General features: G+C 39.0%; 1 protein-coding gene and 1 long non-coding RNA gene across 2 annotated transcripts in view; one reads left to right on the top strand and one right to left on the bottom strand.

Annotated features, from left to right (window-relative positions):
• Positions 1 to 7,210: 7,210 nt before the first annotated feature.
• LOC117526107 overlaps positions 7,211 to 18,411 on the bottom strand; it is a 14,121-nt gene continuing 2,920 nt past the window's right edge. Inside the window, exon 2 of the long non-coding RNA XR_004565215.1 lies at positions 7,211 to 7,332. This is a non-coding gene — a long non-coding RNA (uncharacterized LOC117526107). The remainder of the gene's footprint in view (positions 7,333 to 18,411) is intronic.
• Positions 7,217 to 18,411, top strand: part of LOC117526106 (retinol dehydrogenase 8-like) — a 12,342-nt gene continuing 1,147 nt past the window's right edge. Inside the window, exons 1-4 of the mRNA XM_034188127.1 lie at positions 7,217 to 7,363; positions 8,943 to 9,104; positions 10,845 to 11,024; positions 12,516 to 12,609. Of these exons, the coding sequence (XP_034044018.1) occupies positions 7,246 to 7,363; positions 8,943 to 9,104; positions 10,845 to 11,024; positions 12,516 to 12,609 (554 nt within the window). The 5' untranslated portion in view covers positions 7,217 to 7,245. The remainder of the gene's footprint in view (positions 7,364 to 8,942; positions 9,105 to 10,844; positions 11,025 to 12,515; positions 12,610 to 18,411) is intronic.

The raw sequence follows: 18,411 nt of genomic DNA, 5'->3' as shown, positions 1-18,411 counted from the left end.
GGCACACCTGTGCACTAATCATGGTGTCTAATCAGCATCTTGATATGGCACACCTGTGAGGTGGGATGGATTATCTCAGCAAAGGAGAAGTGCTCACTATCACAGATTTAGACTGGTTTGTGAACAATATTTGAGGGAAATGGTGATATTGTGTATGTGGAAAAAGTTTTAGATCTTTGAGTTCATCTCATACAAAATGGGAGCAAAACCAAAAGTGTTGCGTTTATATTTTTATTGAGTGTAATTCTTGTAACACACACACACAATCCACTTCGAAGAACTCATTTTTTTTTCTTTTTTGTATGGAAGTCTGAAGTCAGTGCACAGCATCACTGGACTACACGTCACAATTTGGACTTTAGCAGCAGTGGAACACCAAAATGTAAGTCCCTTTTCTGTTGTTTATAAATTAATAAAATATCAAATGACAAGGATCTATTTTAGCCATTATATAAAACAAATAATGAATGTTTTTACATTCTTTCAATGGAACGAATATTTAATGAGGTGAAAGCTGGAACAAACCATTCAACTCGGCTTTACCTTGTTGAATGGTTTGTTCCAGCTTTCACTTCATCAAATATTCGTGCCATTGAACTCATAAACATTCATTATTTGTATACTGTAACATACTGTATACTGTAGTCACAGAAGTCCAAAATGTGCCTTTTGGGCCTATAGCTCAAAGATTTCCTCATGCACAGTCACACAACTGTGGAACTCCAATCTGAAGCTTTAAAGTGCAGATAAATCTAATTTTGCACAATAAAAATTGATTACTGAGCACTGAGCTCCTTCGTTTTTAGAAAGATGTGATGTCAATAAAGTTTACCTGTAACAGGGTTTTGGTATTTTATCCGTCTCCTACTACGTCATTAAAAGCAAATGATAAATTCCAAGCGTGTGTTTTCACCTTTCATGTGAGTGTTTACCTCCCAATAATGTGAATGGTAAAGAAATAACAGCACAGCTAATATGTGCATTTTAAAGGATCAAAAGTAATTGGACTAACTAATATAACTTTCTGTTAATTCTAAATGCTTGCGTGAAGTCTGAACTCCTCAGACATCATCTGATGATTCCACTGTAGCCGTCTCTGCTTCCTGCTTGTTCTTTGGGTATTTTAGGTGAAACCCTAAAATTGATTCCGATCAGGTGATTGCAGAAAACTCGACTTCCTTGCCTGCAAAAGTCTTCAAGCAGTTTTTGTTGTATGGTTCTGAAATAATTTCTTCATTGTTGGTTTTTCATACTGTCGTATCGACCTCCTGGAGGGTGTTCTTGATCTAGCAGATGGTCTGAAGGGACTTATTTTTTTGTGTCATCCACCACACCAGTTGAAGAATGAACCAGTGGTTCCATTAACCATGCATAATATTCCTGATATTGCTGTGATTTTTACCACTTTTTTTCATCATAGCAACAGTTTGCCCCTCTAGTAATGATGGCACGTTGTAAGAGTTAGACTGGAATCAGGTTTATGTCATTTATCTGCTTATTTAGAAATAAAATACTGAGAGAATAACACCTCTGTATCTATAAAACTACAAACAATTACTTTTGATTCCCCCACAATAAAGTTGCTGTGTTTCATACGCCATTCACCTGATTTGGATGCAGATTTTCCTCAAATAAAGGCGACAAACCTGCACTTGGAGCTCCTGCTGGTTATTAGTTTAAAACCCCTCTATGCTGTGATACAGGCAAATAAAACTTCCAAAAATGGTCCACGTCCAAATATTTATGAACTTCACTGTAAGTCTGAGCACTTTGCTTTTGATGTTGGAATAAAAACCTGCCAAGAAAGTTTATTCCGCATAAACCCTAATAAAACACCCAATGAGTGCCACATCTTTATTCAACATTCTCTCCCTATAAGTAACACACACACACACACACACACACACACAAAGCATGCTGGAACAGGACAACTGTGCTGCCCAACTAATAAAAATATGCTGTGCAGATTCCAAATTCCAGTACCTGTCTGTCTTTGCCCACATTGCTCCTGATAATCACACGCTGCATATTCTTCCTATAGGCACAGCAATAATAAGTAGACTGTGCTCTATGAACTTTGTATCATTCTTTTTTATTATTATTTTTCTGCATGGCAGAAGAAGCCTGCAGTGGCAACCTGCAGAAGCTTCAGAGAATTCAGTTTGACTCAATAAAAAACAATATAGATTGAGCAGCAACAGTGGAATCAACAAAAGAATTAATGAAGAAAATAGTGACATAATTCACACACTGATACTGAGATTGATATTAAATAAGGGAGTGAATTACAGCTCATTCATATTCCAGGGTGTAAACCATCCTTCCTAGCAATAAAAAATGAACAGGCACAACAAGAGCAATGGGAGATTTCTGACGTCCTCTGAGGGTTGACGAGGACTCAAAATAAAAGATATGTGATTCAGATCGTGACCCGGACTTTACCTAGATCCGGATTCCACAACACAATGCAATAATTGCATACTGATTCAGAATGGTCCCAGTGGTCAACATGTTGCAGTCTGATATTTAATTTACAAGCTGACACAAAATAGTGTCTTTCTGATTTTGGTTTTACATCATGGTGTCGTATCTTTCTGCTGCAGAACCTGCATATTGATCTGGATCACTCCCAACAAATCCTGAGCCAGAATCCGGATCCGCATCACCTCCAAAATTCGGTGGAATTTTCCATGCCCTAATATCTATCTGTGGTGAAAATTTGGTGAGAATCTGTGAAGTAGGGTTCGAAGTAGGGTTTGAAGGGTTGTAATCCTTCAAAGCCTATATAAAGTGAAATCTTGATCCAGAATCTGGGTCCGGATCACCTCCAAAATTTAATGGAGTGTTCCATGCCCAAATATCTATCTGTGGATAAAATTTCATCAAAATCCATGAAGTAGTTTTTGGCATAATCCTGCTAAGAGACAGACAAATATATAAACGCAGATGATTTTATCATCTGCTTGGCAGATGTAATAAATAGATGAATTAATAAATAAATTAATATTATCATATTTCCTCAAATTATAAAAAATCCTGACCTTTAAACAAAGCACTTGAAAATAAAACCTTGTTAGAGATGGAAAAAAAACTTCACCAAGAAAAGCCTGACATACGTATCAAGAATAACCTTTAAAAAGAACATAATGTGTTGCCTCAATGATAAGAGATACAATGTGTGTGTGTGTGGGGGGGGGGGGGGGCATATGCATCAAACCTTCCAAAATTCATGTGAATCCCATCTGGCCAAAAGTGGAAAGCATTTACGATACATCACATGAATTTTATTTGGTCGTGACCTTGATGGAGGTCTAATAAATAAATAAATACATACATATATACATTTTAAAAATTAATAATAATAATCTTGAGGTTAATTTATTTAAAGTGGACAATCACACTTTTCTAACCACATCCCAATAAGCACAAGTCATTAAGCTGCTTTTTGCACCCAAAAAAATGACTCGTTGGATGAACTAAATTCAATTATGAGCAGAATTTCCATCAAATAAATATATGTAGTCCCAACTAAATGAACCCGTTTATGCCCAAGTGGAGGAAGTTGCATTAGTAGTACTTTTGAGATTTTTTTATTGTGAGTAGAAAATGACAGTGATACACTTCAGCAACCGTTGTTGCCAGTGGGGCAAAAGGGGTTAAATTAAATTATCTTGCATGGATGTGCTTTATTTGAGTTGGGGCTACATATAATTATTAGATAGAAATCCTAGTCATAACTGAATTGAATTTATCCAGTGAGTCATTTTTTGAGTGTAGGAAACGGGTCTTGTTAATGGTAAATGAACTGCATTTATATAGCTCTTTCCATCTGCATCAGACGCTCAAAGCGCTTTACAATAATGCCTCACATTCACGCCAATGTCAGGGTGCTGACATACAAGGTGCTCACTACACACTGGGAGCAACTAGGGGATTCAGGACCTTGCCCAAGGGCCCTTAGTGATTTTCCGGTCAGGGTGGGATTTGAACCCAAGATCCTCTGGTCTCAAGCCCAATGCTTAACCACGAGACCATCATCTCCCCTTGTTGACCGCTGTACATCGGCATCGACTCAACTAAGCTTTAGAGAGAGCTGCATGCAGTTGTCTTTTCAGTCTCCTGTATCGTCAAAAACATTTTCAACCCATTATCCTAGTGCAGCCTAGCCTAGCCTAGCCTAGCATAGCATAGCATAGCATAGCCCTGCAAAGCATATCCTAGCATAGCATAGCATGTTAGCTCAATTAAATGGGCTTGTTGTCTGCTGAAAATTTTCTGCTTTTCTTGTGTTTAATATAAATGCTGATCTGCTCTGATTGGTACATTATTTTATCGCGTTTCACACAAAATGTAGCTTCTTGTAAACTGCAGCAGAGACTACACTGTTGACAGGTGACACAGACACAAATCAGTGTATCAAAATAACTCTGAGGCGGCCAGACGTGACACAGGCAAGCAGCAGCGTGGAAATAACGGCTGGGCTAATAGCAGAGGGCATACGCTCTACTGAGTGCTACTTTATTTCATAATGTACAATGAGCAGCTAAAAAGCTCCATGAAGGTGTATATGCGGATGAGAGGGTGAAGCATGTGGTCCCCTGGGTGATCTTTGCTGTGTATCCTCCCCCCTGTTTCCTATAATTCTCTGTAACTACGTAAAATAAAAGCTGAAAACAGGCACAGTGAGCCATAAACTACTGTACACGCCCTCTGCTGACCACCATAACTTTCCCTGTAGGTCCCTCGTTAGAGATAAACTGTATCTCTTTCATGCATTTTTTACTTCTTCACTGTTGTTCTTTTCTCCTCATGCATTGTGCATCTCTGGCCCGTCATGACGCAGTCATTCAGAATACCGTCCACAGCAATACTGACCATATTTCCCCAATCTTAGCTTCAATTCATTGGCTTCTTGCTCATGTAACTCCGAAGATTTTAAAGTATTATTGTTAACTTAAGCCAAGGGGACGCCCGTGTTTCTCGTGGATGCAACAGGAGATGTGGGGATAGACCGGATGTTTGTTTGGGTGGTTGCCATCCTGGATCCAGGGTGGTTCCATAGTGTGGTGGCGGATGCAGCGGCACCAGCTCTCAAGCCAAGACCTGACTTGTAAATATCCAAAGGTAAATGAAAAGTCAGCGTCTCTTATTGTGCACCTTTTTTTATAGATCAACCTGCAAGCTGAGAAAAGACAGTCAGATTCTTTTAAATCAAGACTAAAGACATATCTTTACTCACAGACATATAACTTATATGCAGACGATGACTGGGTGTGAGATTTCATGGCATTTGTGATCGCTTCACCTGGTTTGTAGATTATAAGTGCTTGGATTCAACGGTGTCATAGTCTGAGAGTAATTTGATAAAAAAAAACACTGAATTCATATACTTACGTAGATGATGGTCTCTACTTTTGCATGACATGAATGCACCCTGGTGGTGATTACATGAATTAATGTACATAATCAAGGAATCCCACATGTTCCAGATGATAAAATACTTTTTTTTAAAGGGTGTAGTTAGTTTATGCGTTAGTTACCTATAATCTAAGTGTGGTATCCGGTGCTTCCAGGTATAAGGAGTGAGTAGACCTAAGAAATGATACTCAGAGATTTTGAAAAACTATGACATTATGAAACCACATGTAGAGTGAAATCCAGTGAGCAGTGATGTACTTTCTACAGCCTTGAAATGCCCACTGGTGGCGATGGCCTGAACTAATGTGCATACATTAAATTCAGGCCATCACGACCAGGAGGAGTTCATGTCATGCAAAAGTAGAGATCATCATCTAAGAAAGTACATGAATTCAGTGTTTTTATTCAATCATTTTTAACGAATATACATAATCAAGGTATTCCAGGTGATAAAATAAATGTCACGATGTCCATGTTGTTGGACTGTGACGGATGATGTGAAGGTTTTTCATGGACATGCATCAATACAAACAACTACCTTTTATTTATTTATATATATATATATGTATATATATATATATATATATATATATATATATATATATATATATATATATATATATATATATATATATATATATATAAGTGATGAATGTATTGCTGTATGATAAGTGAACCAAACTCAGTTTTCATCAACCTGTTATGAACACTCATTTTAAATAAGTAAGTAATACTTTGAGACTGGAAGACCTGCTTTACTTGATGTTTCCCATTTAAGACAAATTAGAAAAAATAATTTTTCATATCCAGTGTCCTTTGGGGTATTCTTTCAGACATGTGCAGATCTGCCTCACTTACTTTGCGCATTCCCGCCCACACACGTCCATGGTGAGCCCGTGTTTGGACCACCAGTGCTTTCTCCAACCTGTTTTTCACTCATTGATGATAAACTGTCTGGAATTAGTTTGGTTTATAAAATAAAAACCATAAGTCAAAACTGCTTTGCTTTTAATGTCCTATGTGACACGCCAGTACTGTTCCATGTTGAAAGTAAAGGACTTGTCTTTACAGCAGTGGGCAGAGCGCTCAAAGACAGAAGCTCTGACTCATTGTTTGTGCTGGATTTGTGATCACCTTTGTTTTTCCTCAGAAGTGTCAGCGGTGCTTAAACGCAAAAATGGCTTGTGTAGCTGACAGTGTACTGGAGTCAATACTAAAAGTTAGAGGTTAGCTGTAGGTTCAAGAAAATTAAATTGACCTGAATATGAAGGATGAACAAAACTAAAGAGAATTACACTGTCATTTGTGTACTGGATGCTCACAGTAAATAAGTTACTGTAATCTAATTTATTTGACTACTGTAAACTCAAAATAAACAAGTTACTATAATCTAGGTTTTTAAGTTTATTTGAGTACTGCAAACTCAAAATGAATAAGTTACTATAATATAATTTATTTAAGTTCATTTGAGTACAGAGAACTAACAAAAAATTAGTCAAATCTAATGTATCTAAGTTAACATAAATAACTTTTTTAAGGCAACAACTTTGCATATTTTTTTAAGTAAAGTCAACTTATATTTTACAGTGCATCCTGCTATTTATGGATTTGTTTAATTATAAAAGCACTTTGAAATCTTAAATCTGCACCGGAAAGTGCAAAGTGACATCTTCATTATGAATCACAGACCCAACTGCCAACAGCAGAGAGGACTGCGTGCACAGACTGGTGGATAATCTCTCCGTTATCCTCTTACGGTGGTTCTTACCTCACCATTCATCCTGCACAGGTCCTTCTCTTCTGCCGGGTTCTTGCTTTGCCCACAGCATGCACAGGGTCATGGCGGGTCCTGGACAGAAAGTGGTTCTGATCACCGGCTGCTCCTCCGGTATCGGCCTGAGGATCGCCGTGATGCTGGCCAAAGACGAACAGCAGCGTTATTACGGTAGGATCACTGTTTGAATGTGTGAGAGAAGAAACATGAAATCACACAGACAGTCAGCTAACGATGATATAAATATGGCACACGGTAAACTGGAATGTTCATTGTACGTATAAATGTACAGCCATCATGCGGTTTAGAGTGTTACATGATTATGGAGCTTAAAGGTTAATAAATCTGAGAGCACGGCTACAGACTAAAGTCCGCCTAAAACTGACTGAGTGCTTCAAACATTTAAAAATATTCTGGACGGGAGAAATCCATGGAACAGATGTTTGATCGATAGAAATATTCGGCCTGCATGACAATATTTGTCATTTCCAGTTAATTTTCTCCAAATGATCTCATGTTTTCAGGAATATATTCCGATACTGTGGACTGGTTCCTGAAACCTCAAAGCCTGCTGTTGTGTGTTGGGGGGGTGTGGCTGGACATTTTGGTGTTCTTTTCTTTTCTTTGCTCTCCAGGTGGTATGAAAACTGATTTGTCTGTGGAGAAGGTGCTGGCTGAAGAGTCCTTCACCCTCATCAACATTATGTGTAGCACCTGTGGATGGTGCTCACGTGCAGCCTTAAAGACTTTCAGCTGAAGCAGATAATGAGATGGCGTTCTGCATTTAAGCCATGTGTGATTCAAGCAGAATTGCCGGGAACTCGACCTTGTGATGTTCGTTTGTGAGACGCTGAGGACCGCGCCTGGGTTTGACACATCGTGCCTGTGAAGCAGGAAGGGTGAGGGACACATGCTGTCAGCACACATCAGAGGTGATTAATTGTTTGACTACTTGTTGATAGTAACTTGGTATTTTGTTACGCAGTATATTTGAATTGTGATGAGAATTGTGCAGCTCGCTTCTCACTGCTGTGGCGTGCGGACAACTGATCCTCCACCTGTTGTGAGAAGCTGCTCATTTACATAAAGCTTAAATACAGACCTGAATGTGTTGCTGATAGTGTGTGCCTTTTGAAGGATATTGCTTGTAACTGCTGACTTACCTCACCTCTTCTATCCTTCGCAGAGAGTCGGTTTGTCGTGTCCACCTGGGGGGTGTTTGGCGGTAAAGTGAGTCCAGAAGCGCCAGGCTTCGATCCTTTTAGGCGCTGGAGAGCGTGCCAGCCTTCACTCCACCAGACTGACGCATCTTTTGTTTATACACTTTGTTTTGCACCAGAGGTGAAAGAAATAAATTGTTTTGTTATTGGAACCGCTTTCTGGTTATTTTAGCGCTGGGTTCGGTCAGACGCAGGTTCGCTCCTCAACCCGCGTCGACACATAACACCTGCAGTGTTTTCTCTTTGCACAGAGAGGTCAGGGGTCAGGGTTACCTTTGGACACTTCAGTGGCAGAACTGTAATTTGATTTTTTTGGGGGGATCCAGAAGAAATCATTCAAGACATAATTACAGATGAGAATAATCTTTATGAGCCATCCATAAATATGAGTTGTTTTGCCTGCACATATCAGCAGGATTGGATGCACATGTTATTTCTGGGTTTCTTGGTTTCAGCTCAGACCATCACCACTGCTACACATAATTGATGTGATGTAACACTCCTCTGTGCTCTCGTCCACCTCTTCACAGTCATTGCCACCATGCGCGATTTGAAACGTAAGGAGAAGCTGGTGGAAGCAGCCGGGAACACGTATGGGAAAACTCTGTCTCTGGCCGTGCTGGACGTCTGCAGCGACGAGTCCGTCAAACAGTGTATTGATGGCATCAAGGATCGACGTGTGGATATCCTCAGTAAGCAAAATCATCTGCATCCCCGGCTTGTTGCATTCAGACTACGTACATACATATATATATATATATATATATATATATATATATATATATATATATATATATATATATATATATATATATATATATATATATATATATATGTGTGTGTGTGTGTCACCCCTAGGTCGCCATCTTGTCCGTGCTTAATTCCGCCAAACTCCCATCCAATCCATAAATGGGTTAACAGGTGGGACATGGTCAAGACCGGCATGACCTAGGTGGAATGAATGAACACACCCCCATCTAAGAGTTACCAAACTGGCTAATGTTAATAGGCTAACCTTGGTTTCAAGTGGCAACGTGACTGTCATTCATTTTAAATCAGAGCGTTTTACAGTAACTGTGTCGTTACTATGTATGCTGCCCGCCACCTAGGCGGGGCCAGAATAGATGAGAAGCCTATGCTGCCATTCTGGGTGGAGGCAGAATGATGATAGTGTGACGTACGTTGGATAATTGCTGAAATAAAAAAAAAAAAAGTAAGAATATGTTCCAAGACACCTGTTTTTTTCTGTGTAGATTTAATATGTTTGGCTTTCCCCTTAGATTTTTAAAAGTTAGCAAGAAATACATTACCAGTCAAAAACTTGGACACATTTTCCTGAATGGGAAGTGTGTCCAAATTTTTGATAGGTAGTGTTAACACTTTTACATCTAAAAACCCTGTTTTTGTAATCAGATAATACATCTGATGTGATTTACAAGACATTATAATGGACATTAGCATGCTAACTATCGATACAGGAACATCATCATGATGACACACATTTTACTGAAACTAATCAGTCGGGATTGTGCACAATAACACCAAGTAACCAGCAGTAACGCCGAGGAACACCCCTCAAGTGACAAACTGTTACACTTGTAGCTAGTGTAACATTGGAGCAAACATCATGAAGTTACCTGCTAACAGAGCTAATGGTGCTAACATAGTAAGTCCCTTTCTGCTGCTCCCTTGTTTTTCCACTTAGGGTCACCACAGCAGATCTGAGGTGAATCTGCATGTTGAATTGACACAAGTTTTACCCCAGATGCCCTTCCTGATGCAACTCCACATTAGATGGAGACATGTGGCAGAGGTGGGGTTTGACCCGGGAACCTTCTGCGCTGAAACCAAGCTCACTAACCACTTGGCCACTACCCCTGCCCTAATGGTGCTAACACACAAATTAAATAATGTGAAAAGTTCAGTCGACAGAAATACTGAAGCACAGACTTCTTAGATGGGTAAGAGGAGGTGATGGATTAGTGGTTAAGAAGCAGGTTTGAGACCAGAGGATCCTCGGTTCAGGCTCCCGTCTGGTCCTTAACCCCCTTAGTTGCTCCCAGTGTGTAGTGAGCGTCTTGCGTGGCAGTACCCTGACATCGGTGTGTGAGTGTATGTGTGTGAATGCAAGGCATTACCATAAAACGCTTTGAGCTTCTGATATAGATGGAAAAGCGCTATAAAATACAGTCCATTTACCAGTAAATGTCGCAGTAAGACATATTATCTCACTGCCACACAGTAGCTGTCAATCAAAGTGACCACACCTCTAATTATTCATAGCTTTATGCATTATAATAACTTAACCTGTTGAGTTATTTAAAAAGTTCACCCTCATGTAATTATCATGGGGGGTGCTAGCTATCATGAACTGGATCAGGATCTGTCTCAATTATGAAAATATTTCCTCATGTTTGTCTTGTTCTAAACAGTAAATAACGCAGGTATCGGTCTGGTGGGTCCTGTGGAGAGCATCCCCATCGAAGAGATGAAGAAAGTGTTTGAAACCAATTTCTTTGGAGTGATCCGAATGATCAAGGAGGTTATGCCGGACATGAAGAAGAGGCGAGCGGGACACATCATTGTGATCAGCAGTGTCATGGGACTGCAAGGTTAGCAAACAGGGGTGTGTGTGTGTGTGTGTGTGTGTGTGTGTGTGTGTGTGTGTGTGTGTGTGTGTGTGTGTGTGTGTGTGTGTGTGTGTGTGTGTGTGTGTGTGTGTGTGTGTGTGTCAGGTTTGGGTTGATTTAGACCTATGAGCTCATTTGAGAACAGAAAGGTGACACACTTGTTTTTTTTGCAAAAACCAATGTAAAGTGAAGAAAAGAAACAAATCAGCCAAATCCAAGTCACTTCAGCTGGAAATGTCAACGCAGCAGTGGCTTCTGCAAACCAACCAACCAACCAACCATCACATCACCCTGGAACAAACACCTTCCCCCTCTGCTGGCTGTTGGAGGTAACAGCACGTGGTCAGCTGCACCATGCTTTTGAACAATTTTAGCAGTTATATCGCCATCTGCTGGTGGATAGATTAAATTACAATGTAATATATACAGAGTAGACAAACAAAACCATTCATAGATTTGGATGAGATCATTCAGTCCATGTGGACATCATTAGTCCACATGGACTGAATTAATTTCCACAAAAGTTAGAAAATGTTCGATGAAGGATCAAGAAGTATAAAAGTTGGGAGTTGGCCTATATGAAAGTGATGGCCAATTGTTTGGTACACTTGGTTTCGGTATAAAGGTTCCTGGTTCAAACCCAACCCCTACCACACTTCTCCATGTAATGCAGAATTGTGTCAGGAAGGTCATCTGGTGTCAAACTTGTGCCAATTCAACATTCAGGTCCACCTTGGATTTGCTGTGGCGACCCTGAGTGCAAACAAGGAAGCAGAGCCCCTCCCTGAGTCTGGTTCTGCTGGAGGTTTCTTCCTGTTAAAAGGGAGTTTTTCCTTCCCACTGTCGGCAAGTGCTTGCTCACAGGGGGTCCTTTTGACCGTTGGGGTTTTTCTGTAATTATTGTATGGCCTTGCCTTACAATATAAAGCGCCTTGGGGCAACTGTTTGTTGTGATTTGGCGCTATATAAATAAAATTGATTTGATTTGATTTACTTTTATCCACATAAAAGCATCAAGACCAGAATATTATTTTATGATCTGGGTCCAGGTCATGGTGGCAGCTCATCCCACACTTCCCTATCCTTGACCAAGCCTTGTAACACTTCCTGTTCCCAAGGTGTTCCCAAGCCATCTGGGAAATTTAGCCCTTCCAGCATGTCTTGGGTCTTTCCCAGGGCCTCCTCCCAGTTGGACCTGCCTATTATTATTATTATTATTATTATTACTACTACTAGTACATTTTTTTAGTTTACATTACCAGGTATTGCATTTTGGGCTTTGATGTGAATAAAATGTTAATGAGTCCTCTCTAATTAACTCCAGAAAAGGATTTGAATAATCACCAAAGTTGAACTGCATTTTTTTTTCCTGTTGTAGTACTAGTAATATTTACACCAACACTGGCACATGAATATTTGAGCAACTGAGTCAAAAGTGTAAGAGGTGTGTCCTCTGTGTTTGTGTTTGTGTAGGTGTGGTGTTTAATGATGTGTACTCTGCGTCCAAGTTTGCCATGGAAGGTTTCTGTGAGAGTTTGGCTGTGCAGCTCTTCAAGTTTAACATCACGTGAGTTCCCATGCAGGCAGTGTGTACGTGCAAACACACACAGAGACAAATTGATAAGGTACAACTAAGTCTGGCCCTCTCACGTACATACGAGGTCTGTTAGAAAAGTATCTGACCTTATTATTTTTTCAAAAACCATATGGATTTGAATCACGTGTGATTGCATCAGCCAAGCTTGAACCCTCGTGCGCATGAGTGAGTTTTTTCATGCCTGTCGGTTGCTTCATTCGCCTGTCAGCAGGCTTTGAGTGAGGTGTGGTCCACCCCTCTCATCTATTTTTTATTGCGAATAAATGTCTGAATAATTTGGATCTTTGCTACATCAATTTTTTTCCAGAAACTGTAAGAGACCTCCAGGTCTCCACCTCGGTGTTGGTCTCTCAGGACAGCTTTCAGACGGATTCCGGTTGCTTTTCTGTCGTGTGAATATCTGAGAAATTGAGCTTGAGCTGGACAAGCCCCAACATGTCCTGTGAGGCTGCATCACGGTGTTTCTTTGCGCTGAGCGGCTGCACCACGACGCGCCGAACTCCTCCACATGTCTGTCTTAATGTGCCGGAAAAAGTGCTGATGTCCACATCTTTTCACAATTCCTGTGCTAGTCAGAGGACATACCGGATCAAGACAGCGTCCAGTTTAAAAATGAATGGCACATTTCACTGTTACAGGAGTTTTTGTCATGGAAAGAGGAACAAAGGCGGAGGAGTTCCGCGCGTCGCGGCAGAGCTGCATGGCGAAAAGAAACGCCGTGATGAAGCCTCACAGGACATGTTCTGGCATGTTCAGCTCATGCACAATCACAATCGGATATTCACACGACTGGAAAGCAACCGGAATCCGTCTGAAATCCACCTTTAAGCTGTCCTGAGAGACCAACACCGAGGTGGTTTTGTCCCGCGTAATGAACGGCTCCGTGGCGCGTCCCTCGGCTTCTTTTTCCGTGAAAAAAAAACTCCTGTAACGGTGGAATGTACCGGAAAAAGTGCTGATGTCCACATCTTCTGCCTTTTTGTGAAAGTCAGATGAGGTCCCGGATCAACAAAACTTTCACGCTGGAAATGATCTGGTTGTTTGTGCGGGGTGTCAGCCTGTCCATCGGTGCTGGGAGAGCGATGCGCTCTTAGCAGTTGTGGGCCGTCCTTAAAGGGGCAGTAACACTCCTTAATCTGTTTAATCCCCATAAAATCGTCCCTGAAAGCCATATTAATTTTTTGAACAGTCTCCACCTGGAGGTCTCTCACAGTTTCTGGAAAAAAAGTGATGCAGCAAAGATCCAAATCGTTCAGACATTTATTCGCAATAAAAAATAGACGAGAGGGGTGGACCACACCTCACTCAAAGCCTGCTCACAGGCGAATGAAGCAACCGACAGGCATGAAAAAACTCACGCATGCGCACAAGGGTTCAAGCTTGGCTGATGCAATCACACGTGATTCAAATCCATATGGTTTTTGAAAAAAATAATAAGGTTGGATACTTTTCTAACAGACTTCGTATAGAGTCGGGTCCATAAGTGCCACCTTAATTGATAATATATTCAGCAATGATATTGAGAATAACACTGTGAGTGGATTATTAATCAATGACATTAGTGATCATCTACCAGTTTTCATCGTTTATAATAGAAACCATCGGCGGAATCAGCCAGAGGAGAAAATAAAATACAGGCGAGTGCGGACAGAGGAAAACATGAACACACTAAAGAAGGATTTACAGGAGCAAAACTGGGAAAAGGTATACAGTGAAAGTGATGTTGATAGTGCATATGAAACTTTTTTACAAATATTTACATCATTATATGATAAAAATTGTCCAATTAAACAAGACTACAGAAAACAAAAAATCCAAGCTCGACCATGGATGACGAAAGGGTTACGAAATGCATGTAATAAGAAAAATACACTGTATAGAGAATTCATAAAACTAAAGACTAAAGAGGCAGAAAATAGATATAAGAAATACAAAAATAGATTAACTAATATTATACGGGTATGTAGGAAGGAATATTATAGTAACATATTATATAATAACAAAAACAATATTAAAGGAATATGGGATATATTAAATAGCATTATCAAAAATGGTAATAAAAAACAGAGTTACCCTCAGTATTTCATTGATAATAATGTCAAGAAGGAAAATAAGGATGAGGTAGTCAACGGTTTTAATAATTTTTTTGTAAATATTGGACCAAGCTTGGCAGAAAAAATTCCCGATTCCCAACCTGAGGATTGGGATAATAATCTCATAGAAAGAAATCCCTGTTCAATGTTCCTCACAGCAGTGGATGGAAATGAAATTATAGACATTGTGAATAATTGTAAATATAAAACATCTACCGATTTAAATGAAATTGATATGGTGGTGGTAAAACAGGTCATTGAATGGATTGTAGAACCATTAACATACATCTGTAACTTATCATTTCAAACCAGTAAATTTCCCAATCAAATGAAGATAGCTAAGGTTGTGCCGCTGTATAAGACTGGGGATAGACACCACTTCACAAATTATAGACCTGTTTCTTTGCTTCCACAATTTTCCAAATTATTAGAAAAGTTATTCAATAATAGATTAGACAAATTCATAAATAAACATAAATTACTTACTGATAGTCAATATGGATTCAGAGCACATAGTTCAACATCACTTGCATTAATAGAATCAGTTGAGGAGATTACAAACGCCATAGACCACAAATTACATTCAGTTGGAATATTTATAGACCTTAAAAAGGCTTTTGATACAATTAATCATGACATATTAATCAATAAACTTGAACAGTATGGGATTAGGGGGTTGGTGTTGCACTGGGTGAGAAGCTACTTAAGTAACAGAAAACAGTTTGTGAAGTTGGGGGAATATACATCATCATGCTTGGACAATGCTTGTGGCGTCCCACAGGGGTCAGTATTGGGTCCAAAACTGTTTCTAATTTATATAAATGATATTGTCAATGTTTCCAAAATATTAAAATTAGTATTATTTGCAGATGACACAAGCATTTTTTGTTCAGGGGGGGATTTGCAGGAGTTACTGAGGAGGATCAGTATAGAAATGGGAAAACTGAAAATATGGTTTGACAGAAACAAATTATCATTAAACTTAAGTAAAACAAAATACATGTTATTTGGCTATTGTAATACAGACATACAGGTTCAGTTACAAGTCGAGGGGGTAGATATTGAAAGGGTACATGAAAATAAGTTTCTGGGGGTGATAATAGATGATAAGATAAACTGGAAGACTCATATAAAACATATACAAAGTAAACTGTCAAGAAGCATTTCAGTTCTAAACAAAGCGAAACATATTCTGGACCACAACTCACTCCGCATTCTTTACTGCTCACTGGTTTTACCATATTTACAGTACTGTGCAGAGGTATGGGGTAATACTTATAAAGGTACAACACAATCACTATCAGTAATGCAGAAAAGAGCTATAAGAATTATTCATAATACTGGCTATAGAGATCATACAAATCCACTATTTTTACAATCCAAATTCTTAAAATTCACAGACTTGGTTCATTTTCAAACAGTACAAATTGTGTATAAAGCAATAAACAATTTACTTCCAGCAAATATTAAAAATATGTTTTTTAACAGATCAGGGGATTACAGTCTGAGGGGGAAATTTAATTTAAAGCATCAGTGGGCACGAACAACATTAAAAGGTTTCTGTATTTCTGTCTGTGGGGTGAGGATGTGGAACAGATTGGGAGTGGGGCTCAAGCAATGTCCAAGCATGAACCAGTTCAAACAGCGGTACAAAAATATGTTTTTTTTCTGGGTATAGGGAGGAGGAAGGGTAATGAGGGTTAGGGTGTTTTTGTTTTTTGCTTCGGCTTGTAAATATATAGTATTTTGTATGTAAGTAGGTATGTGTAGGTGTATATTTATGTTTGTGTATATATATGTGTATATATGTATATGTGTATATATGTGTATGTATATGTGTATGTATGTTGATGTGTGTATGTATATATGTATGTGTATGTGTATATATATGTATATATATATATATATATATATTGATATCGGTTTAGGTGTGTAGGAATCTATGTGTATATGTGGCAAAGGGTATTACTGGTTGTGGGGAAGAAGGGGTAGGGATAAATAAGCTGATGCTTCACCCTACCCCTTTTCGGTCATGTTGGGTACACAGTAGGAACTTTTTTGTTGTTGTCTTTACTGATCTATCTTGTAATTGTTGTTGTATCAAATGTTCGAAATAAACAGTTTTCATTCATTCATTCATTCATAAGTATTTGCACAGTCACCAACTTTTGTAACTTTGTTTCTTTGCACCACTGCAACTAAGTTGCAATGAAACAATCAAGATGTGATCATAGTGTAGACTTTCAGCTCAGATGCAAGGGCTTGAACAATCATTTTTATTCATATCCCTTCATTTTCAGAGGACAAAAGTACTTGGACAAATTGAGTGGAAGCATTATTCTCAAACAAAAGCATCACTTTTACAGGAAATTTCCTTTATGAAAGTCAGTGGATGTGTACATCAACATTTCCAAGTCACCAAGTATGCCATTTACATCAATCTGTACAAAATACACACAGTTGGGTAAATCTGTCTGGAGTAGGCAAAATGTGCAAAAAGGAGATAAGTGAGGGAAGCCACCAAGTCACCCAATTCAAATCAAAAGGAGTGATAAGCCTCTACAGCTGTGATTGGAGAAACTGCATAGTGCCACTTTCATCTGTTGCATCATCAGTTATAGATGTGAAATTTCAGTCAAAGTTTGCCGGAAGGGACTCGAGCCTAGATTTGTTGTTTTTGGTACTAAAAGCATTCTCTGCTCCACTCATTCATGATCCTAAATCTGCCAACCCCAGACCAGATTTACCATATTTCTTAAAGATTGACATAAATAAGTCTGAGACATATTCATTGATTTGGAAATGCTCATGTATCCATCCCCTGACTTATCTCAAGAAAACCAGCCAGAAAAGTAATGATTTGCATGTGTTATAATTTAAAGAGTCTGTACTCATGCATATCATTATTTTGGATTTTTATTTAAATGATGGGCCATCAAATATGGTCATCGAGTATTGCGAAGGCTTTGCGTCTGTCCTCTTGCCTGTCTATCCATCTGTCTGTGCTCAGCATATGTCCAGTTCTATTAGTCTTCAAATTCACAGGGAACATTTTTGGGACACAGACCTTGGACAAGTTCAAAGGTGGCTAATCTTGACCTATTTTAAGAGGTATTTTCAGAGGTTAAAAAGTCACATTCAGTTTCAATCTGTTCGGTTTGTTTTTGAGTGGCGGGGTTGACAGCCAATCAGAGTAGAGCAACACTGCAACGTCAGTAACTGGACTCTCCAAAACTGCTTTGTTTTGTGTTTTTATGTACATGTTCTTCATATGTTATGTAAAAGTTAACAAGAAATAAACACTTCTAAAACTGAAAACATTTTTAGAACCTAACACATTTGAACTTAGCTATTGTCTCTAGCATGGTGATGTCACAGGCTGCTAGCTAGCCGCAAAACTCTGTTTCATTTGTGTGTAAATACAACCTCTTTGTCGTATATTATGTAAAATCTAGCGAGAAATAAACACTTCTAAAACTGAAAACGCTGTTTTTGTAACCTGATAGCATCTCTGGAGTCATTTACAAGATATTTTGTGGATGTTAGCGTGCATGCTAACTTCCGCTAACTGAAAGCTAACTTTCTATGGAGTTAAATTTGTCCCATTAATACCTGCAAATGCACAGAGGGTGATCGACAAATATTCCTTGATTTGCACAACTTCCGCGCATGTCAAAAG

This window comes from Thalassophryne amazonica, chromosome 15 (genome assembly GCF_902500255.1).
Source record: "Thalassophryne amazonica chromosome 15, fThaAma1.1, whole genome shotgun sequence".
NCBI lineage: Eukaryota > Metazoa > Chordata > Actinopteri > Batrachoidiformes > Batrachoididae > Thalassophryne > Thalassophryne amazonica.
The sequence above is the reverse complement of the archived record's forward strand: the minus strand, read 5'-3'. Positions and strand labels throughout refer to the sequence as shown.